Source organism: Salmo trutta, chromosome 15 (genome assembly GCF_901001165.1).
Source record: "Salmo trutta chromosome 15, fSalTru1.1, whole genome shotgun sequence".
In the NCBI taxonomy this organism is placed as follows: Eukaryota; Metazoa; Chordata; class Actinopteri; order Salmoniformes; family Salmonidae; genus Salmo; species Salmo trutta.
The window spans coordinates 23,703,783-23,728,703 of NC_042971.1; the positions used below are offsets into that span (position 1 = coordinate 23,703,783).

Consider the following 24,921-nt stretch of genomic DNA (forward strand, 5'->3'; position numbering starts at 1 on the left):
CATAACCGTATTCTCTCTTGAAATCCTTGAGCTTCCCAGCAGTAGCCTGCCTAGGCTATATGCCTATGATCTAAATCAACACAGGTAAGCTACAATTGTTTTAAAATATGTAGCCTTAACTTACAACCAAATACAAGTATACTTAGCATAGGGAAGATCATAACAATTCCTCTAATTCCTTTTCTACAAACGACCCATGCAATTGACAGTATCTGCTTATTTTACCAGTATTGCTCCGTGTAGACGCGAGGAAAATAACTTGCTTTCCAAATTGAAGCGCCATGACACCGTAGACTCCCTTGGCGCTCGAGGCCCATCTGTTTTCTCTCCTTCACTCCTGTACAATCTAATTCAAGCATGTACAGTGCCTTCAGAACGAATTCACACCCCTTGACTTTTCCCATATTTTGTTATTTCAGACTGAATTTAAAATGTATTAAATGTAAATATTTTTTCACTGGCCTTTACACAATACCCCATAATGCCAAAGTGGAATTATGTTTTTTGAAATTCTTACAAATTAATTAAAAATGAAAAGTTGAAATGTCTTGAGTCAATAAGTATTCAACCCCTTTGTTACGGCAAGCCTAAATAACTTAATGAGTACAAATGTGCTTAACAAGTCACATAATAAGTTGCATAATAGTATTTAACATGATTTTTGAATGACTACCTCATCTTTGTACCAAGACATGACTGGGGTCCTTGATGATTTTCTTGGCCTTCCTGCGACACCTGGTGTTGTAGTTGTCCAGTAGGGCAGGCAGTGTGCACCCAATGGTGCGTTGGGCTGCACGTATCACCTTCTGAAGAGCCTTGTGGTCGGCAGCGGTGGAGTTGCCGTACCAGGCTGTGATGCAGCCCGACAGTATGCTCTCGATACCCTGCTCCTTGTCGAACACTGTGAGTGCCCTCGGGGACAGGACAAATTTCTTCACCATCCTGAGGTTGAAGAGTCACTGTCATGCCTTCTTCACTACAGTGTCTGTGTGATTAGACCATTTCAGCTTCTCTGAGATGTGTACGCCAAGGAATTTGAAGTTATTGACCATCTCCATAGCTCTCACATGCTGGTTTTCTATCTTGAAATGTTGTGCGTCCATTGTAACATAACATCTACATATAGAATCATATGTGTACACGTGTGTGTGTGTGTGTGTGTGTGTGTGTGTGTGTGTGTGTGTGTGTGTGTGTGTGGTGATGACAAAGTGTATAGTATTGGGCTTCAACATCAAGTTCTGACAGGACAACACTATAGTGGGCAGATCTTAGTGAATCAGCATAAGTTACTAGTGGGTGAAGCATATCCAGCCAATCGCTCAGACGAGCTCCAGGTAGCCGTTTTTGCAGTCCGGATTAGCGTTCCACTCCTCGAAAGCGGCAGCTCTAGCCTTTAGCTCAGTACGGATGTTGCCTGTAATCCATGGGATCCATGGGATATGTACGTAAGGTCACTGTGGGGAAGACATCGTCGATGCACTTATTAATGAAGTCGGTGACTGATGTGGTAAACTCCTTGATGCCTTCGGATGAATAATGGAACATATTCCAGTCTGTGCTAGCGAAACAGTCCTGTAGCTTAGCAACTGCTTCAACATATCAATTTTGTGTTGAGCGCGTCAATGGTACTTCCTGTTTGAGTTTTTGCTTGTAAGCAAAACACCAGTCTCAACGTCAACAGTGAAGAGGCGACTCCGGGATGCTGGCCTTCTAGGCAGAGTTGCAAAGAAAAAGCCATATCTCATACTGGCCAATAAAAAGAAAAGCTTAAGATGGGCAAAAGAACACAGACACTAGACTGCCTAGAAGGCCAGCATCCCGGAGTCGCCTCTTCACTGTTGACGTTGAGACTGGTGTTTTGCGGTTATTATTAGGACTTGTGAGGCGTCTGTTTCTCAAACTAGACTTGTCAAATGTACTTGTCCTCTTGCTCAGTTGTGCACCGGGGCCTCCCATTCCTCTTTCTATTCTGGTTAGAGCCAGTTTCAGCTGTTCTGTGAAGGGAGTAGTACACAGCCTTGTACGAGATCTTCAGTTTCTTGACAATTTCTCGCATGGAAAAGCCTTCATTTCTCAGAACAAGAATAAACTGACAAGTTTAATTTTGAGCCTGTAATCGAACCCACAAATGCTAACGCTCCAGATACTCAACTAGTCTAAAGAAGGCCAGTTTTATTGCTTCTTTAATAAGCACAACAGTTTTTAGCTGTGCTAACATAATTGCAAAAGGATTTTCCAATGATCAATTAGCCTTTTGAAATGATCAACTTGGATTAGCTTACACAACGTGCCATTGGAACACAGGAGTGATGGTTGCTGATAATGGGCCTTTGTACGCCTATGCAGATATTCCATAAAAAATCTGCTACAGCTACAATAGTCATTTACAACATTAACAATGTCTATACTGTATTTCAGATCAATTTGATGTTATTTTAATGGACAAAAAAGTTGCTTTTCTTTCAAAAACAAGGATATTTCTAAGTGACCCCAATCTTTTGAATGGTAGTATATATAGTAGAATTGATCAGGAGCCTGTAAAACAGCTTCTATACATTGCAGCGACATTCTAAAAATGCAGCTACTTTGCTGTTATTCTAGCTGCACTGTTTGATGTGACTGTGTTAGGCATAGTTGGCTAGCTAGCAAGCAAAGGATAAGAACATTGCCAGCCAGCATGGCAACGGAACATTTAGAACAAACTTCTAGGTCGTGTCCTTAGATATAGAACAAAAAGACTTCACGACTGGGTCACATCTCTGGCAACCTTACCAATAGAATGAACAACCAGCTGGCTTGGGTAGCAACCGTAGATTTGTGTCGGGACATTATCTTGTGGAAGGATGAAATAACATTTTAATTAAAATATATCAATCATTATTTGAATACGATGGTAACCCGTTGTACAAAAGTAACACTTACACACCCCCCACCTGTTTCCATTATTTATTTTGTACTCGTATAGAAAGTTTGCATAGAAAATGCAGTGCGTTTCCATTGAAATGATAATGCCCTCGAATCCAGTGTTTGGAGGATATCTTGGCACGGTTTTCTGGCCCTTGACTAACTAACAGCTGTGCCAATATATCCTCCGAACACTGGCTTCTTGGGCCTTATCACTAAAATGAAAACATACCGCAGTAGGATATTGTCGCATCTATTTTCTTTTAACTTTCGAAATGTCATCAAAATATATCACTGGAGAAGTTAATAGGAACGTAGCTAGTTTCACATGGTACTGGTGGCTCTGCATGTCAAGCTATTTCATCAATTCAAATGGGGGGGGGTGTGTTACTTTTATATAACGGGTTACCAACATATTCAAATGGGGGGGTGTTACCATTTGGTTGTGATATAACCAATTAGATCCCAGCAACTACATTTCTGATTAGTCAGGAGACAATAGAAAAACAAATCAAAATAATTTAATACATTTTTTATTTTATTTTAAGCCAGCCTGACTGGCTGAGTCAGTGTTCAATCAGATAAAATGAAATGTGTAGTTTTATTGGTCACATACACATAGTTAGCATATGTTATTGCTGGTGTAAAGAAATGCTTGTGGAGCCATAAGTAGAGCTGTCTGTCGGCGCCATCTTGATCAATCTAGGGTCGGGTCCTGCCGTGGCTTCGCCTCTGAGTTTGTGTCATAAACATTTCAATTTTCTGCTAGTTTCTTTTTTGATGAGAATGTCGACTTAAATGAAATGATAAATGATTCTCAGATTAATTCCATTAGTATGATCTAGAGCTATTTTCGTCTGGCGCTAGGGCGGGGCTATTGTGAAACACATCAGTTGGCAATTTCAGCTTGTAAAAACTGTCACTCTGGAATTTTCCACCCCTTGCACCAGGTTCAGCAATTTACCTGTCTAATACACAGTTCAGATGCCGAATTTATGGCGAGTTGAAGTGAATAGGAATTGATAGCGGGCTGGCATGGTTAAAAGCTTTGCTTGACATACCGATCGATTTCATACAACCGCTCAACACTGCAGCAGACTTCACCTACGTAACTGAAGCCATGATTGTGCTTATGTTGTGGGTGTGGTAGAGAAGAAACCTTTATTTGCATGCAATTGACATACTGTAGATTAACATACAGTGCCTTCAAAAAGTATTCACACCCCTTGACTATTCCACATTTCGTTGTGTTACAGCCTGAATTTAAAATGGATTACATTTAGATTTTTGGGTCACTGGCCTACACACAATAACCCATAATGTCAAAGTGGAATGATGTTTTTGGACATTTTTGTAAATTAATTAAAAATGAAAAGCTGAAATGTCTTGAGTCAATAAGTATTCAACTCCTTTGCCTTTTGTTATGGTAAGGCTAAATAGATTCAGGAGTAAACATTTGCTTAACAAGTCACATAATACGTTGCATGGACTCACTTTGTGTGCAATAATAGTATTTAACATGATTTTTGAATGACTACCTCATCTCTGTACCCCACATATACAATTATCTGTAAGGTCCCTCAGTCCAGCAGTAAATTTCAAACGCAGATTCAACCACAAAGACCAGGCATATTTTCCAATGCCTCGCAAAGAAGGTCAAATATTGCTATATGGGTAAGAATAAAAAAAGCAGACAATGAATATCCCTTTAAGCATGGTGAAGTTATTAATTAGACAAACAAAGAGGTGTAATGGGTTTGCAATAAAAATATGTCGCATAAAGCTCACTTCAATATTCAATGTTTTTCATTTTTTTACTGCATCAGTGATAGCGTACACAAGACTTTTAGGCTTTACAGCCTTCTTCAGTGTGTAGGTACAATTTTCTTTAATTCAAAACAGCATTTGTAAACCTGTCATGGTTCCACCTGTCACCAGAGGGCGGCAGAGACTGTCCTAGAAACATTAATGACACTCAGGTGTGTCCTGAGTGATTTCCCTGTTAAAAGAGTTTTTTCTGTTGTTCTTTGCTGAAGCTTGAATTATGTGCCGTGTGCAGTTGTCTCCTGAGTGAGTTGTCGAGACTTAGTGTTTGTTGTTTTCTCAGTGTTACTGTGATCCTTCTGTTTTTTATTTATTTAACCTTTATTTAACCAGGTAGGCTAGTTGAGAACAAGTTCTCATTTACAACTGCGACTTTACCCAGTAAAGTATTATGTTTATCCTTAACTGCTGATTCCTCGTCTGGTCTCTTCTCTGCACCTGGGTCCAACCTCTACATTTGTCACAAAACCACTTAGAGTAGGTGACTATGACAACAAATTACTACAAAGAGAAGCCATGTCGATATATAAAATCATTTCTGTATCTCCACTCAGTTTAAACGTAGAATTAGATTTCACCTCTTTCCTATAAGCCACATTTAGACCACAGTCCATATCAGATTTTGCATTTAGTTTATGAGTTGGCTCCACATATTTATGAACGGCTTTGCCTGATTTCCTTTGTGGTGGGCTATCTCATGAATTGATGTGATGTATTTAGGTGAGCGGACCCCTGGGGTGATTTATTAGTGAGTTGCCCTTTGTGCCCGCTCCCATACCCTCTAATTCTGTGTCTCATTGTGACTAATTTGTATACAGGTAGACCAGAAAAGCCACGTCCCTGATTGGAATATGAGTGGCAACCCTGATTAGAAGCACCTGCTGCTCATCTGTTTTTCTTTACAAATGCTGTTTTGAATTAAAGAAAATTGTAACAACACACTGAAGAAGGCTTTATAGCCGTAACGTATGTGTACAGTATCCCTAATGCAGTAAAAACAAAATCTAAACATTGAATAATTAAGTAAGCTTTATGCAATTTGAGTGTGAACCCATTACACCTTTTTACTTTATACTCCACAATGCTAACCTAATTGACAGTGAAAATAAATACATCTTCTGTATTCCAAAACAAGCATCCTGTTTGCAACAAGGCACTAAAGTAATACTGCAAAAAATGTGGCAAAGCAATTCACTTTTTTGTCCTGAATACAAAGTGCTATGTTTGGGGCAAATCCAATACAACACATTACTGAGTATCACTCTCCATATTCTCAAGCATAGTGGTGGCTGCACCATGTTATGGGTATGCTTGTAATCATTAAGGACTGGGGAGATTCAGAATAAAAAAGAAACTGGATGGAGCTAAGCACAGACAAAATCCTAGAGGAACACCTGGTTCAGTCTGCTTTCCCACCAGACACAGAGATGAATTCACCTTTCAGCAGGGCAATAACCTAACACACAAGGCCAAATATACACTAGAGTTGCTTACCAAGAATACAGTGAATGTTCCTGAGTGGCCGAGTTACAGTTTTGACTTAAATCTACTTAAATCTATGGCAAGACCTGAAAATGGTTGTCTAGCAATGTTCAACAACCAATTTGACAGAGCTTGAAGAATTCTGAAAATAATATTGTTGCACCATCCAGGTGTGGAAAGCTCTTAGAGAATTACCCAGAAAGACTCAGAGCTCTAATGGCTGTCAAAGGTTATTCTACAAATTATTGACTCAGGGGTGTGAATACTTTTGTAAATGAGATATTTCTGTGTTTCATTTTCAATACATTTGCTAAAATTTCTTTAACATGTTTTCACTTCATTATTTGGGTATTGTGTGTAGATGGGTGAGACAAAAACATATATTTAATGAATTTAATCTGAAGGCACTGTACATTACCATTTCTCCTGATAGCGGAAGAACAGCTCTGGCATGCTGCATGAAACAGAGGCATTCTTAACCTGCAAAAGAGCTCAGAGGCTGGCGAACTATCGATAACAATTGTCACTATTGTTTCAGACAGCACTCTATACTCGCTCTTCAAAAGAGAAAGTTACTTTTTTTTTTGTTCAGTGCAGCTATAGAGTCATACGCATTAATGAGCGAGCATGGACAGACGTAGTCAATATAACTATTTGCTCAGCACTTATGAAATGTACAGCGACAGAATGCAGAATATGGACTGTTCTTACAGTATTCTCCCTGTTCACAAAATCAGAACTACTGTCACGGTCGTCGTAAGAACTGGACCAAGGAGCAGCGTACATAGCGTTCCACATCTTTATTATAAAGTGAAACTTCAGCACAAACAAAACAATAAAGAACAAACGAAATGTGACATTCTGGAGTGCTCACAGGCAACTACACAAAAAACAAAACACGATCCCACAAAACACACTGGGGAAATGGCTGCCTAAATCTGATCCCCAATCAGAGACAACGACAGCTCTCTATGGTCAGGGCGTGACAGTACCCCACCCCCCCCCCAAAAAAAGGTGCGGACTCCAGCCGCAAAACCTGACTCAATAGGGGAGGGTCCGGGTGTGCATCTAGCGTTGGTGGCGGCTCCGGTGCAGGTCGTAACCCCCGTCAAGACCCCGGATCCGGCCATGGCGCCGGGCTGAACGTCGTGCCTGGACTGGGCACCGGCACAGAAGAGGGCTCCGGCCACGAAGCTGGGTTGGACGCTGTACCTGGACTGGGCATCGGCGCAGAGGAAGGCTCCGGCCATGGAGCTGGGTTGAACGTCGCGCCCGGACTGGGCACCGGCGCAGAGGAAGGCTCCGGCCTTGGAGCTGGGCTGGTCGCCGTGCCTGGACTGGACATCGGCACAGAGGAAGGCTCCTGCCATGGAGCGGGCCTGGATGCCATGCCTAGACTGGGCACCGGCGCAGAGGAAGGCTCCGGCCTTGGAGCTGGACTGGACGCCGTGCCTGGACTGGGCACCGGCGCAAAGGAGGGCTCCGGCCTGTGGACCGTATTAGGAGATTCCGGACTGTGGACCGTCGCAGGAGATTCCGGACTGTGGACCGTCGCAGGACGTTCCGGACTGTGGACCGTCGCAGGAGATTCCGGACTGTGGACCGTCGCAGGAGATTCCGGACTGTGGACCGTCGCAGGAGGTTCCGGACTGTGGACCGTCGCAGGAGGTTCCGGACTGTGGACCGTCGCCGGAGGTTCCGGACTGGGGACCGTCGCCGGAGGTTCCGGACTGGAGACCGTCGCCGGAGGTTCCGGACTGGGGACCGTCGCCGGAAGCTCCGGACTGGGGACCGCCGCCGGAAGCTCCGGACTGGGGACCGTCGCCGGAAGCCTTGGACTGGGGACTGTTGCCGGAAGCTCTGGACTGTTGATGCGCACTGGAGGCCTAGTGCGTGGAGCCAGTACAGGTGGCACCGGACTGGTGACACGCACTTCAGGGCGAGTGCGGGGAGCAGGGACAGGACATGCCAGACTTGGGAGGCGCACTGGAGGCCTGATGCGTGGGACCGGCACAGGTTGCACCGGACTGGTGACACGCTCTTCAGGGCGAGTGCGAGGAGCAGGCACAGGACATGCCGGACTGGGGGGACACACTGGAGGCCTGATGCGTGGGACCGGCACAGGTTGCACCGGACTGGTGACACACTCCAGGGCGAGTGCGAGGAGCTGGCACAGGACGTACTGGGCTGTGGAGGCGCACTGGAGACCTGGTGCGTAGGGCCGGCACAAATCGTACCGGAACGATGACACACTTCGCACGGTCAGTGTGGGGAGCTGGCACAGGACGTACTGGGCTGTGGAGGCGCACTGGAGACTTGGTGCATAGAGCCGACACAAATTGTACCGGAACGATGACACATTTCACACGACGAGTGCAGGGACCTGGCACAGGACGTACTGGGCTGTGAAGGCGTACTGGAGACTTGGTGCGTAGAGCCGGCACACATGGTACAGGACAAATGATACGCTCCTCAAGGCGAGTGCAGAGAGCTGGCACAGGATGTACACGGCTGTGGAGGCGTACTGGAGGCCTGGTGCGTGGAGCTGGCACAGTTTTTACCAAACTGCTAGCACACTCCTCAGGACGAGTACGGAGAGCTGACTCAGGTGGCATCAAACAGATAACACACTCCTTAGGGCGAATGTCGTGCATCATACACCAACACAACAACTCTCTCATTTCTCTCTCCTCCAATTTCTCCATCAACTCACTGACGGTCTCTGACTCTCTCCGTTCACTTTCCTCCAATTTCTCCCTCTTCTCCCAGATTGGCTCTGGTTCGCTCCTCGGCTCCGCCGACCACCCCGTGTGCAATTGGGGGGGCTGTCCTTTAGGCTTTCCTTGTGGTCGCGAACCCCGGCGTCGTCGCTGTCCTCCCTTATCTCCTTGCATCTGCTTCCAAGGAAGGCTTTCGTGTCCCTCCATGATTTCCTCCCATGTCCAGGATATCTTCTCCTCCTTGATCTCCTCCCAAGCCCAGGATACCTTCTCCTCCTGGACACGCTGCTTGGTCCTGTTGGGGTGGGATTTTCTGTCACGGTCATCGTAAGAACTGGACTAAGGCGCAGCGTTCGTAGCGTTCCACATCTTTATTATAAAGTGAAACTTCAGCACAAACAAAACAATAAAGAACAAACGAAACGTGATGTTCTGGAGTGCTCACAGGCAACTACACAAAAAACAAAACACGATCCCACAAAACACAGATGGCTGCCTAAATATGATCCCCAATCAGAGACAACGATAAACAGCTGCCTCTGATTGGGAACCATACCAGGCCAACATAGAAATAGAACAACCTAGATTACCCACCCTAGTCACACCCCGACCTAACCAACATAGAGAATAAAAGGCTCTCTATGATCAGGGCGTGACAACTACAGGATAAATAAAGGGGGCAAATACATTGCATTCGGAAAGAACATTTTGTTATATTACAGCCTTTTTCTAAAATGAATGATTTTTTTTCTCATCAATCTACACACAACACCACATAATGACAAAGCAAAAACAAATTTTTAGACATTTATGCAAATGTATAAAAAAATAAAACGAAAATATCACATTTACATAAGTATTCAGACACTTTACTCAGCACTTTGTTGAAGCACCTGTCTCGTCATTGTCGGTGATCAGGCCTACCACTCTTGTGTCATCAACAAACTTATTGCTGGTGTTGGAGTCGTCCCTGGCCATACAGTCATGAGTGAACAGGGAGTACAGGAGGGGACTGAGCACGCACTCCTGAGTGGCCCCCGTTTTGAGGATCAGCGTGGCGGATGTGTTGTTACCCACCCTTACCCCCTGAGGGCGGCCCGTCAGGAAGTCCAGGGCATAGCGGGATTTCTTAACCATTCAGACTCAATGCCTAACTTTAAGATTTCGGAGTTAATGCCTAAACTTAATCTTAGAACGATAGAGAAGTAACCAAATACTTTGAAATTTGACATTTATTGGAACAACTTCGGAATTTTACGTTTAACAAACATAGATGAACACCTAATTCTGACATGATACAGAGCTTGTTGCGCATAGTCCCTTAAAATACCTTTGCTTTACAAAGAGAAAAAAAGAGGCAATATTACTGTTTGTCCCTCTTGAGACGCCGTAGCCAGTACTTCCTCAAAAAAAGTACAAATGTGTATAAGATAACTTTGTCATATATTTTTACCAAGGAGGTCTGAGTTGCGCACTTTTACATCTAAGATGTTTGGTGTAGTATTTCTCATGCGAAAACATTTTTATGAAAACTAGTCATCTGTTTTTGAACAACAACAAACACTTAATTGAGAAATCCCAACTGTTGACCAATCACTGACGAAGGGTAGTAGACTTCGGCTACACGAATTTCAACGAGGCTCAACAAAAAATGCAATGTGGTCGAACAGCCCCCCCCCCAAAAAAATATGTTGAACACTAAAACGAACAAAATGTCACAATATATGAGCAAACTGTTTTGACTGGGAAGCATACGGTAAGCTTTAGTAGGGACCCACCAAAATCAGCCCTTAACGCAAAACGCAGAGATGGGGCATGGATTTTGTCAGCAGTGACCATGGCACAATGCCTATGCTAAGAAAAATATCTGCTCACTGTTCTGCTGCTCTCCAAACGTGATCTTTAAACAAATCTTTATCACTGAAGTTTTATTGAAATATCACGTTCATGAGCAGCGAAACAGTGAGCGGACATTCCCTTTTTATCTATGTATATGGGACATTTTTTTACAAAACTCGGCATTTCTTTGAGATGTGTGTAAAATCCCCTCCATGGACAACCTGGTATCAGAGCATTTCGGATTATTCTGTACTTAAATCCGGGACTCAATATTTAGTATATGTTACATTTTTATATGGTATGTATTAATTTGTGGATGTCCATCACCCATTTATATGTTTATATGTATATGTTACGAATTACAATTTGTATTATTTTAATCTTCAAAACGTACAATATGTTACGAATTTCTAAAACCTAGCTATTCTAGCTAGGCGGCTAACGTTAGTGTCGTGTCTTTGGGCACCATTAACTTGAAGACATGTTTATCAAATAACTCCCTGTAATTATTATTACGCGATTAAACTGATTAATCGTTTAACTGTAATTAACTAGGAGATCGGGGCACCAAGGAAAATATTCAGATTACAAAGTTAGAATTTTCCTAATATAACTTTCCTTTATTATAACATTATATATTATATTATATTATATTATATTATAGTATAGGCCGATTATCTTCTGGTTTAAATGGTGTATTTTACCTCGCGTCCAGTCTCATTCCAAACGTCGTAAATTGTTGCACGAATCTAGCCTTTACTAAAGTCATCCATACATCAATATTCTTAAAATAATTTATTTACTAAACTAAGTAATTCACAGAAAGCATACAAACAGTAGTTATCGTTACAAAGAAATGGTAGACGAATGTGCCCTAGTGGGCTAAACAGGCATGGCGGCCTGTTAAACAAAGGGTCATAAAGGGCAGCTGAGAAGACACTACAGAGTTGATAAATATTAACAATTGATATGCTAATCCTTTGCACATGAACGCTCACTCATTCGGGAACAATTGCAATCAATATATATTTGTAGTCGGGATCCTTGTTGGAGAGTTTTTGTCCTGTTGGAGAGTTTTTGTCCTGTTCTCTCTCTCTCTCTCTCTCTCTCTCTCGGTTAGAATGGATCTTTCAAAGCGACATTCATTAATGTCGTTATAGAATGGATGTTTCGTCGGTCTTCACGTTCAATGATACAATTTCTAGCTGCAGACTATTAATTAATATCAAAGACTTGTTATTATTCTGTCGGTCTCGATAGTCTAAAAGTTTAACCATGTGGTATAGTTAACTTTCAGTAGATGAATTGGATGGTCAAACCTTGGCTCTCTCTTCGGAGGTAAGCTGGTCTCAAGAAAGTAAATCAGGGTATACATGAACATAGAACAGGCTTGTCACATGACGCCTGGTCCTGTCTGTGTCCCTGGGGGGCATGCCGATGACTGATTTAAGCTTTGAACAGAAATACATTCTATCACATTAACATCAGTACATAGCATCTCAACGTATTACAAATAGCTTTATCCTAATGAATACATTTTATACGACCATTTAGATGCAAGTCCCATAGCTGAGGCTATTATATAAAGTTTTATGGTAATATGGCTATATTGTCACTTCTGAGTATCACAAAATTGTACCAAGCGGACCAGTTCGTAGCTGGATTCTTCACCAATCTTTTATACCTTCTCCAGAACATAAATGTCGTTCGGTTCCCCGATTCTGTGAGTTGGAAGAATTTCCTTGGTCTCTCTATGAAACCCCTCTGTGTCTCAACTGGGCCATGCGGCAGGACATTCTCCTCTAGAATTTTACCACCCCTTCACACAGGGCCTGGGTGGGGGGAGGTAGTTTGGGGGATGGTGCAAGGGGTCAACTGTCCTCCCTGTACTCAAAGAGGGCAACGTCATGACATTAGCTAGCTGGCTAATGTTAGCTAGGCTAGGGGTTAAGTTTAGGAGTTAGGTTAAAGGGTTAGCTAAAATGATTAGGAGAAGAGTTAGCTAACATGCTAAGTAGTTGCAAAGTAGTTAAAAAGTAGTAAGTAGTTGAAAAGTTGCTAATTGGATAAAATGCTAAAGTAGTGCGTGATGAGATTTGAACTCACAACCTTTGGAATACTCGATGTTCGTGTTATACACCCACCCATCCATCCTGACAAACCAGCCTAAAGTAACCATCTGTCTTATGTAACCATACCAAACATAACATATCATACTAATTTGAGTGTCCAGGATTTACTTTTACTATGTTATGTCTACTCTATGAGGCCAGGCTTACTATTGCTATTATCCATTACTGTATGCTATTTAATTTAGTAAATAAGAATTTGTTCTTAACTGCTTGCCTAGTTAAATAAAGGTTAAATAAAAGTAAATACAAAATAAAATAATAAACTGTTCCACCAGGCTACAACATTGGTGCATGGTGATGTCTTTCAAGAGAGATGTCATATTGAAAATGAAATAGACATTCCTAAAATGTGTCAATTCATGATCCAATCAACATTGTATTATTTCTCTTCCCATGATATCAACATTCTATAGATATATGGCCCGGGATGCCCTCGAAACTAAATGTATTCAGTGTTGCGTGGAAACCCCATGAATTGTGCTGTGATGTCACGGAAGGCCCCTTCCTGTAGCCAGTGTAGTGTATGTAGCATATAAAGACACGAGAGGAAGTGGCTCTGAGAGTCCACATCTGAATCTGAGTCAAGATGGCACTAAAGCTGCAGCTTTGCTTCCTAGTCTTGTTTGTAAGGGGTGAGTAGGCTACTTCTCTGAAAGTAATTGTTTCTAAGACAATGAAGTACAAAGTACCCAGGCAGGGTACATGTATACAATACAGCTTTTCTGTTTTGATCACAACTTTGAAATTACATTCAATGTTTTCGTTGTAAGATATCACAAATCAATGTTTGCTGTATTTATATTTGTATATATATGTTTTATATGTTTCCTCACTAATTCTTTACATCTGTGTGTCAGATCAATTGGAATGGAACTGCTTTTTTCTTGACTGATGCTGTGATGCATTTACAGTGGGGTCCGAAATGATTGACACCCTTGCTAATACTGAGCTATATTGTATGCTCAATGGGTTTCAAGTCCGGAGACTGAGATGGCCACTGTAAAATGTTGATTTTGTGGCCAATGAACCATTTATTTTTGTTTTTTGATGAGTGCTTGGGGGTTATTGTCTTGCTGGAAGATCCACTTTCGGCCAAGTTTCATCTTCCTGGCAGAGGCAACCAGGTTTTTGGCTAAAATGTCCTGGTACTGGGTAAAGTTCATAAGAACAGACCTTAGCCGTGGTATATTGGCCATATACCATACCCCCTTATGGCTAAAATAACCATCTTGTAACCAGACTGAAAGTTGTGACAACACAAAAATAATAGACATGATCAAATGCTCTGAGGATTGTATCACAGTGAAAATGTGTACTTATTGCTTTGTTGTGGTCTTGTTTAAATATGTTTGGCGGCTGACATTGAAATTATTGTCTTTGAATGACTAGACAAATGCTATCGATTTGAAAACCATCCTATATGATTAAAAAGTCACCAAATTGTGACTTATTAATCATATAGGATGGTTTTCAAATTGATAGCATTTGTCTAGTCATTCAGTTTATTCGGAATTGTCAAAAAGGAAGACTCAGCATACTTCAAAACATGCTCTAAGAGTGTTTATTATCACAACGTTTCAACCATTAGGTGGTCATCAGCTCTCATTGGGATTCAAATACCTAATTAAATAATTAACCTTGAATTCAATCATTGCAGCCAGGTCTAAAAATCATTATGGTTAATTATAAAATACACTAATTCCATGGACCCCCATAGACCACCCACATGGAATTTATTTTGTTCAGTCGGTGCTATATACAACATGACCCTATCATAAGGTGATATTCTGCTAGCCCACACAATGTATGAAAACAGTTAACCTTTAAAACATTTCAAGCCCACCAACAAAATTGGTGTAAATTTGCCCCCACAGTTAATTTTTCCAAATAAAGTAGGCCTATCACTAGTCATCATACCAGTAGCATAGGAAAAAGGAACACATGATGTTCACACAGACAGTGTGAAGAAAACCACAAACCCCTTGCTTTCTCTTTTACACCCCTCATGTTTTCGGTGACTGTCCACACTATATTTGATTTCCTGTCAGTCGCAGTAGAGAAGGTTGGCTGCATAATCTGTAGGTGTACGTGCAGCGGAAATGCACCCCCCTCATGTTGTTGTTTGTCACACCTCCCATAACCTCAAGCCTGACAATGGTAGCTCGACCTCCTTCAGTTTCCCCTGTAGCCCCCAGTGGTAGACCGAGAAGTAGGACAGTGCTGTGAGTCAGAGCTATGAGAAATGAAGGGTCTGACTCAGGTCTTATCCAGTTCATTTATACTGCCCACTTATTCATCTGTCTACGACCCCTAAATCTCCTCTTTATGATTGCTTTTCAATACAGTCCATCCATGATCATATTATGTTCATGGCATGCTGTGCATGTGTAAGAAAGAGGAAAGGGCTGTTGAAAGGTAAGGTGAACTTGAAATCATGTGTGGTGGTTAATTTTAGTATTATCAAATGAGGAGAGACAAACTTATCTCACAAGTCAGAGTTATACTTAAACTAAATCTTTATTCACGTATTTATAAGGAAAGCATGTCACACCACACCCACAAGTGAATGATGTGAGTGCTCTACAATAACGATGGCTGGTCAACGAATCACTCTTATGATTCATTGAGGGCCCCGACACAAAGAATACAACAGCTTTTTATAGCAAAGATACACCCCCTTAGTCTACATGACAAACAACAGATGTGTGGAATGGGTCACAAGGTTGGGATTCCTATGAAAGATACTAATAATTCACAGCAGACAGTATCTTCTGTTAAGACTGTTCTCATTGTGTAGAAACCAGGGCCTGGCTCCCAAAACAAGGTTCCTCTCATAATTATCCATACTGGAGTCATCTCTACCCAGTACCTCCCAGCACACAAACACCAACTCATGCTATGGAATGCAGTCTTGTTAGGTTTACCACCTAACGCATTGTCCATCTTCTGTCAGCATTAAGCCCCCAGAGGCCTAATCTCAGTTCACACAGACACAATAGAGTTCTAAGAACCCCCTATTCTGTTGCATAAAACAACCATTTGATGCAATAACAGTATTTATAACATAATCTTGTAATTTTGCTCTCACACATGTTGGAACCTTCCTTCATGTCAATCAAAGTATGTCCTATACTAAATCATTGGTATTTGCCACTGCAGGATCCATTGCAGTGCAACATTTGACCGTGATGGAGGGTGAGACACTAACCATGAAGTGTCGCATTAGAAATGCCGAAGGGAGCCACGTGGAATGGAAGAATCCTGATGGGCATGTTATGTTTTTTAATAACCAGAAGGGTGAGGATCTTATAATACCACCTATAGATATTTATTATGATGTATTTTATATACTAAAACAAAGCAGTATCTTAATTTGAAAGTAGACTGGATGCCCAGTAAATGAGCCATACAGGATTTGATTTAATTAATGTCGACAGCTGAATCAAATCAAAATAAAATTGTATTTGTCACGTGTCGAATACAATGGGTGTAGACTTTACCATGAAATGCTGTCTAGAATGATAATAGTTGTACATGATACAAGTAAAAATGTTTGTTCCTACTCATATTGTAACATCTTCGTTCGGATCTAAAGTAGTTGAGTTATATTGTGACATGACTTCTCTCTCCCCCAACTTCACTAACAGCCCTGAAGGACAAGCGCTACAAGATAATAAACTTGTCTGAGTCCGTTTTTTCAGTCAGTGTGTCTGATGTCACCTTCAAAGATGGAGGCCTCTACACATGTTTACATTACATTCACAAAGTGCCTGTAGTGAAGTGGGTTAATGTGACAGTTTTAGGTAAGTGTAACATATTATAATAGCACTGTTTTATAGGGATTAAGAAAGCACACAGCCTTACCCTTAATTTAGTAGAATATTCATATTGGCACAGGAGGTGCTTGGCTTGTTCCCACTTCCAACTAATTAAGTTGAAACCAAAAATCATAACATCACTCCATTTTGTCATTGTCAAGGTAAGCCAAAATTGGAGATAACAGAACACAATGGAAAGACTGCCATAAAATGTTCTGCAGTGGGAAATGGCCATCCTCCCAAAATCTCATGGCTGTTTGAGAGTGGGTTAGAAATGTATGGTAAGTGTCCTTCATTCTACATTTATTTCAAAGATTTTATGATGGCAAAATGACAAAGGATTATGTTACGAGACCACCTAGCTAGCATACTGATTTTGATACACTCGCTAATTCTGGGGCCCTAGGCCTAGCTAAAGGGTCTGTAGGTCTGTAACCTGATTTGATGTGTGTATTAATGTGAAAAGGTGTTGAATGCATGTGCTCCAGGAGACGGCAAACTTAAAGTTCAGGGCCAGCTCTGTCTTGACTCATTGGTCGGCCAGCCCAAGTGATTTATGTAAACAAAAACGGTGCATGACCAACAAATAATAGTATACACAAAAAAGAAAACAAAACATGGCATGCCGAAAACTAAAGACTCAAACCAAACCAAAGGTTCACATGGGCACTAAACTCCAGCAGCCTCATGGCTCTGCCAGATGCCACACCTTCTTCGGTGGAGTTTAATGACAGTTGGCATCCAATATGTTGCATTACCGACTAGAGGTCAACCGATTATGATTTTTCAAAGCTGATACCGATTATTGAAGGACCAAAAAAAGCCGATACCGATTAATCGGACGATTTTATATATATATTTGTAATAATGACAATAACAACAATACTGAATGAACACTTTTATTTTCACTTAATATAATACATAAATAAAATCAATTTAGTCTCAAATAAATAATGAAACATGTTCAATTTGGTTTAAATAATGCAAAAACACAGTGTTGGATTAGAAAGTAAAAGTGCAATATGTGCCATGTAAAAAAGCTAACGTTTAAGTTTCTTGCTCAGAACATGAGAACATATGAAAGCTTGTGGTTCCTTTTAACATGAGTCTTCAATATTCACAGTTAAGAAGTTTTAGGTTGTAGTTATTATAGGAATTATAGGACTATTTCTCTCTATACCATTTGTATTTCATATACCTTTGACTATTGGATGATTGCCAACCTAATCTCGGGAGTTGATAGGCTTGAAGTCATAAACAGTGCTGTGCTTCAAGCATTGCGAAGAGCTGCTGGCAGACGCAGGAAAGTGCTGTTTGAATGAATGCTTACGAGCCTGCTGCTGCCTACCACTGCTCAGTCAGACTGCTCTATCAAATATAAAATCATAGACTTAATTATAATAAACACACAGAAATACGAGCCTTAGGTCATTAATATAGTCAAATCCGGAAATTATAATTTCGAAAACAAAACGTTTATTCTTTCAGTGAAATACGGAGTCATTCCGTATTTTATCGAATGGGTGGCAACCCTAAGTCTAAATATTGCTGTTACATTGCACTACCTTCAATGTTGGAGCAGCAGGTAGCCTAGTGGTTAGAGTGTTGGACTAGTAACTGAAAGGTTGCGAGATTGAATCCCCAAGCTGACAAGGTAAAAATCTGTCGTTCTGCCCCTGAACAAGGCAGTTAACCCACTGTTCCTAGGCCGTCATTGAAAATAACATTTTGTTCTTAACTGACTTGCTTAGTTAAATAAAGGTAAAAAAATAAATGTTATGTCATAATTATGTAAAATTCTGGCTAATTAATTACGGTCTTTGTTAGGAAGAAATGGTCTTCACACAGTTCGCAACAAGCCAGGTGGCCCAAACTGCTGCATATACCCTGACACTGCTTGCACTGAACGCAAGAGAAGTGACACAATTTCCTTAGTTAATATTGCCTGCTAACATAAATTTCTTTTAACTAAATATGGTTTAAAAAATATATAGTTGTGTGTTGATTTTAAGAAAGGCATTGATGTTTATGGTTAGGTACATTGGTGCAGCAATTGTGCTTTTTTCGTGAATGCGCTTTTGTTAAATCATCACCCGTTTGGCGAAGTAGGCTGTGATTCGATGATAAATTAACAGGCACCGCATCGATTATATGCAACACAGGAAAAGCTAGTTAAACTAGTAATATCATCAACAATGTGTAGTTAACTAGTGATTATGTTAAGATTGATTGTTTTTTTATCAGATAAGATTAATTCTAGCTAGCAATTTACCTTGGCTCCTTGCTGCACTCGCGTAACAGATGGTCAACCTGCCACGCAGTCTGAAGTCAAATCACGCACCCCCAAGTACTTCTCTGCATCTGCCACCACAACATCTATTTTCTGTGACTTAAGTTCCATCTCTGCGGTACAGTTGATAACCATTGCTATGAACGCTAAGAAGCCAACCTTACTGAAACATAGATCACTCATTGGCCTATCCCTTGTCTTTATCATCACCATGTCCATCAATGCAAAGCTCGGGCTCCGAGCTCCTTACAACACCTTCTACCCCTTCCATTTTTCCTCCAGAACTCGAAACTGGCATCCAGCTCACTCTGTTTGATCTTGACACAAATCTTCTTCGACATACCCTCTCCCTTGTTATTGCTAGCTTCAACAGATAGAAACCTATCCTCTGCCTCCCTCAGTCTTTTCAACCTCCTCTCTTTCCCTCCAATCCTCCTCCCTTAACCAATTACTGACTTCTTCTGAAAATATTCAACTTTTCCAATCCGAAACCTCTTAGCTTACTTGAGAGACCTGCTAAGCCCTGTAGTCCCTCTACTTTAAACTCGAACTATCGCCAGTTCATAAAAAATCTATGCAGCTATCAGATTGTTTAGAATCGATTGCCACACCTGTGCACAACCAACACTTAACAAGACTTCCTGTCAGAGCACACCCCCTGACCCAGTTGCTACTGCCACCTGAGGATGGAGTGTGGAAGGGGTAGTGTAGTGTCTAATTGTGCTCCTAAAAACTAAACTACCTAACCTATTCCATAACATATTAGTATTATGGCGATCCTAGCTATATGAGTCACGTTTCCCTACATTGGTGTCAGAAGTGCAATGACGGTAGTGAGGCTATCGGAACACACGGCCGGACGTATGAAGGGTTAGCGGCAGGTTGAAGCACAGAGATGTGCCTTTCCGTTCGGAGGGGGCTGTGTAGCAATCCTTGCTATATGAGCCACAATACAATGTCCCACTAAGTGGATTAACCATGTTGGCACGATGTGTAGGAAGTTTGCCTTTCATGCCACTAACCTGGGTTCACTTCCCTGCCCTGTCATTCACTACCATATTTGACAAATAATAACAGCCATTGTCGTGGCTTGCGAGAATTATAAATATAAGACAAGTGAAAAATAGAATAGGAAAAGACTAGTAGACTGAGAATTTTGTGATGAGCTATAAAAAAAGAGGAAATGCCTTCAAATGGTTTAGACTTCCCCTGCGAAACCAAATCCCACACACATTCCCCTTTATCTCTTCCAAATGAAGGGAAGTGAAATTTCTGTATTTTCCTGTAAAGTGCAGGTCAGCTATTATAAGGATGATGGTTGTTGACGTTCTTTTACATATTACATTTTTACACTTTCAGTCAAATGTTAATTGAACCTCTCTGCTGTTATTTAGCTCAGCCTCAGTCCCAGTATCTGATGGACAAAAACACATATTCCTCCCAGGATATCTTGCATGTTCAGTCCTACAAGAGGAGAGTCACATTGAAATGCATTGTTCGCCATCCAGCCTTACACAATTCATCCCTGATGAATTTTGTGAAAATTGGACAGAATCGTAAGTACCACGTTTATTGTTCACACTTTTGACCTTTGATTTGATTATTTGTCGAGATGGCATCCACACTATGGGAGGTTTAATTTATAAGGGTATGATCAATGACAATACATAAAGCTCAGATTACCTCCTTGAGAGTAAGGTGGAAATATCCAACAAAGAATAAAAAAGCAAGTCTACCTTAATTTTAAATGTAGTTCTGCTTGCAATGGTCTATTTGAGGAACATTGAAAGGAAAGTGTTTACTTTTGTGGTTTCAGTGCACAGTCACACTGTTGGTACTTTCCTCACTTTAAAATATGCCATGAGAACGCCACACTAGGGTACCTTGACCACACAAACAACATCATAATGTGATTTACTCTCTCTGTAGGGAGGAATACACTGACATCCCAAAGTCACATTTCTACAAAAAATATTCAGATAGATCGTATTATTCACTTCAAGTTATTTGAACTGCACTATAACTATATATACAAGCACTTCATAATAGTGACCAAAAGTCTTGGCAAGATAGAATTGTCATTTGTGAACATGGTTTGAATTGTACAACAACTGAAATTCTTTTTTATCTTATAGCCACTGAGGAATCACACTCCACTACGAGAGCCTCTCATTGGCTCAGTACAGGTCTAACAGAGGTACCAACAACAACAGTCTCCCGTTGGCATAGTACACAGGGGTCAACAGAAACACCAACAACTACAGCCTTAGATTGGCCCAATACAGAGAGATCACCAGCATCAACCCCTGACTTACAACTCAGCACTCACAGTAAGTAAAAAATATTAATATTCATTATTAAAAACAAACTATACGGCATCCTGATCGTTTTGACATGACAAGACTGATAATGCATATACGGAAGAACAGAACAGCCATGGTGCCTTGAGGTTGAATCTACACATCTTTTGTGAATTGGTTTTCACCATGTTTTGTGAACACTGGTTAGGTGCAAAACCACAGCACTTGGTTCTCATACCACCAAGTCTGTTTCCTGAAATGGGAGTCAATAGCAATATTAACAATATACAGTCCGTTCGGAAAGTATTCAGACTGCTTCCATATTTTGTTATGTTATATCCTTATTCTAAAAATGATTAAATCACTTTTTTCCATCATCAATGTACACACCATACCCCATAATGACAAATCAAAAACAGGTTATAAGAAATTGTTGCTAATTTATACAAAATTAACTGATATTATATTTACATGCAGTAAGTTGCCATTGGCAAGGAAAACCCAGAGTTACCTCTGCTGCAGAGGATAAGTTCATTAGAGTTACCAGCCTCAGATTGCAGCCCAAATAAATGCTTCACAGAGTTCAAGTAACAGACACATCTGAACATCAACTGTTCAGAGGAGATTTCATGAATCAGGCTTTCATGGTCAAATTGCTGCAAAGAAACCACTACTAAAGGACACCAATATGAAGAGACTTGCTTGGGCCAAGAAACACGAGCAATGGACATTAGACGGTGGAAACCTGTCCTTTGGCCTGATGAAGGTTCTCCCATCTCCACAGAGGAACTCTAGAGCTCTGTCAGAGTGACCATCGGGTTCTTGGTCACCTTACCAAGGCCCTTCTCGCCCGATTGCTCAGTTTGGCCGGGCGGCCAGCTCTAGGAAGGGTCTTGGTGGTTCCAAACTTCTTCCATTTAAGATAGTGGAGGCCACTGTGTTCTTGGGGACCTTCAATTCTGCAAAAATTGTTTGGTACACCTCCCCAGATCTGTGCCTCGACAAAATCCTGTCTCAGAGCTCTACGGACAATTCCTTCGACCTCATGGCTTGGTTTTTGCTCTGACGTGCACTGTCAACTGTGGGACCTTATATAGGCAGGTGTTTGCCTTTCCAAATAGTGTCCAATTGAATTTACCACAGGTGGACTCCAATCAAGTTGTAGAAAAATCTCAAGGATGATCAATGGAAAAAGGATGCACCTGAGCTCAATTTCAAGTCTCATAACAAAGGGTCTTATGTACATTACCTTATACTTATGTAAATAAGGTAATTATGTTTTGACAAGTTTTATACATTTGCAAAAATGTATAAAAACCTGTTTTCACTTTGTCATTATGGGGTATTGTGTTTAGATAGATGAGGGGGAAAAAATATTTAAATAATCTTTAGAACAAGGCTTAATGTAACCAAATGTGGAAAAAGTCAAGGGGTCTGAATACTTTCCGAATAAACTGTAGGTCCTCAATAGTAAATCTCAGTAAAAGTTTCAGGCAGAACTTCGGCTTGTGCTTTTATTTGTAGTTAATTTAAGGTACCGGTAATTTCTAAGTTGTTGTTATACATATTGACTTGAATTAGAACACTTTCATCTGTGGTACAATCAGTGAGTGAAAATGACATACACTGTAATGGGGCGGCATGTAAAATGTACAATAAATGAATTTCCTCATTCAGGTCAGCGAGCCCACTCAGTGTTTAAAGCTACAGGGTACACACTTGCTAAAGACAGCAGCAGCGGCTAAGAACAGGACTAATCATAGCTAGCATTGTATGGGAAGAAACTTAAGTATCCTCGCCAGCTAGGCTTAATAGTTACTCGGTAGGCTGCTTCTCCACCTAGTGGTGACTCTCCATCACTACAGATGGGCATCATACCAGCATCCAATAGTATCTTATTAGTTCCAATTCAATTAAATTGAATCACTATCATTTTATCCACAAATACACTCCATATCCTCCCGAATAATGTGACTGTACTGTCTAGATCAGCTGTCATTCATTCCCCTGCAATTCCCTGTAGATTGGTCGTCAGTGTCCCAGACAACAGAGAACACACCTCATAATGGCACAGGACACAACTCCAGCAATGCTAAAGGTAAGACAGTCTTACTATTTTTCTAAGTGCATACAGATCCGGTTAAGTGAGTCATGTTCAGGTGCTGTATAAGCCAGACATGGATGTAAGGCTACAGTAGAAGAGTATAAAGTTGCACTGATGGTCTCATTCACAGGAAGTTTCTTCAATGATACGGAGACGCAGAAAGGAACTGGAGGAAGTGCGCTGTTGCTCATCTTCCTTGTGACATGCCTCATCCTTGGTCTGCTTGTGATTGTTTCGCTCTTCGTGATCAAGCTGAGGAGGGCTCACATACTCTGGAAGAAAGGTAACTAGAGACCAGGACACCTCTCACTGTTTAGGATCTCCTTATGACTTGGCATGTTTGGTCATCTTTACCTATCATCTTTGGTTTATGGCAGGTGTGCACAACTCTAGTCCTCAACTGGAATTTTGCTCCTGTTGGTTGTCCTTTCTCCCTGGCACTTGGATCAGTTGATATTAACCAAACACATAGACCTGCTGCCCTCAAGGACTTGAGTTGTGCGCCCCTGATTTATGGCTTATATGTATGCCTGCCACTAAATCTTAAACTTTTAACAAGTAATTATTCTGAAATTATCATAGTTTTGATCATTACAGAAAATGAAGACTCGGATCAATCTGTGGAAAGCAACAAATCAAAATCAAGCAATGAAGAAAAACAATCTCGAGGAAGAAGGGGCAACGGTAATAATTTATGTGTGATTTCTTGGACATGCCATATAAAATAAAGACTGCAGCCAATGAAACAACACAATGACAAAAAAGCCCAATTATAAGGCCTATGTCTAATACGTGCTCAAATGGTAGGACATTTTATATGTTCCACATGGTAAAAATGCCTGTTTTTCTAGGACTCTTTAACATCAGATTCACAAAGTATGTCGTTGAGGAACCCATGGCAACAGAGACGATGACAACAACAACAAACACCAAAACAGAAGAGGATCCTGAAATTCAAGTCATCCCACAGACAAATGGAACAACCCAAAGCCCTCAGATCAAGGAGAGGGAACTGTAACATTTTCCAGTGTTATCATATAGAGATTTCACATTGAATTCTAAGTCATCATAAGCACCTTGATGTTACACCATATTTTGGGATGGAATATTGTTTTAAAACATGTACTTTGATATGGTGGATTATTCTGTGTGTACACAGGCTCATAAGCTGCTATTATGTATGATTTCATTGTTTTAATCAAAGTTTATTTTTATACTGAAAAACTATGAAGAATATACAACATAAGGATATGGATTTTTCTGTAAATATTGTATAAATGTATTGTATTTACACACTATCTTATCACAAACTGTCTTTGTTTTGGTGATTTCTCTATTGGGCCACATTGCTTTGAATAACAAATACCATGAACTGTCTCCTGCCAGTTGAATGCTTCGCTAGAACAAAACGTGCACCCTCCTGGGGGTCTCCTAAAATGAGTTTAAGAGAAATACTGCTACCGAGGGAAACCGTTTAGTACTTCACAAATAAATTGACTGGAAAATGG

The 24,921-nt window shown here is 41.0% G+C and overlaps 1 protein-coding gene across 3 annotated transcripts; it reads left to right on the forward strand.

Moving 5' to 3' along the window:
- Window positions 1-13,460: 13,460 nt before the first annotated feature.
- Window positions 13,461-24,921, forward strand: LOC115148667 (cytotoxic and regulatory T-cell molecule). 3 transcript variants are annotated; one of them, XM_029690760.1, is made up of 10 exons: window positions 13,461-13,533; window positions 16,061-16,198; window positions 16,549-16,704; window positions 16,881-17,000; window positions 20,404-20,565; window positions 21,145-21,339; window positions 23,333-23,407; window positions 23,544-23,696; window positions 23,996-24,097; window positions 24,265-24,921. In XM_029690760.1, exons 1-10 carry the CDS (start codon window positions 13,488-13,490, stop codon window positions 24,429-24,431), a joined length of 1,314 nt encoding a protein of 437 aa, XP_029546620.1. In that variant the 5' UTR covers window positions 13,461-13,487; the 3' UTR covers window positions 24,432-24,921. The 3 variants fall into 3 exon arrangements, with proteins under 3 accessions (XP_029546620.1, XP_029546621.1, XP_029546622.1); XM_029690761.1 differs by having other exon boundaries at window positions 24,011-24,097; XM_029690762.1 differs by having other exon boundaries at window positions 16,603-16,704.

Coding starts and splice junctions, on each gene's coding strand:
- LOC115148667 (XM_029690760.1), top strand. CDS start 13,488: ATGGCACTAAAGCTGCAGCTTTGCTTCCTAGTCTTGTTTGTAAGGG. Junction 16,199..16,548: donor GTTTTTTAATAACCAGAAGG/GTGAGGATCTTA, acceptor CTTCACTAACAG/CCCTGAAGGACAAGCGCTAC. Junction 20,566..21,144: donor TGTGAAAATTGGACAGAATC/GTAAGTACCACG, acceptor TTTATCTTATAG/CCACTGAGGAATCACACTCC.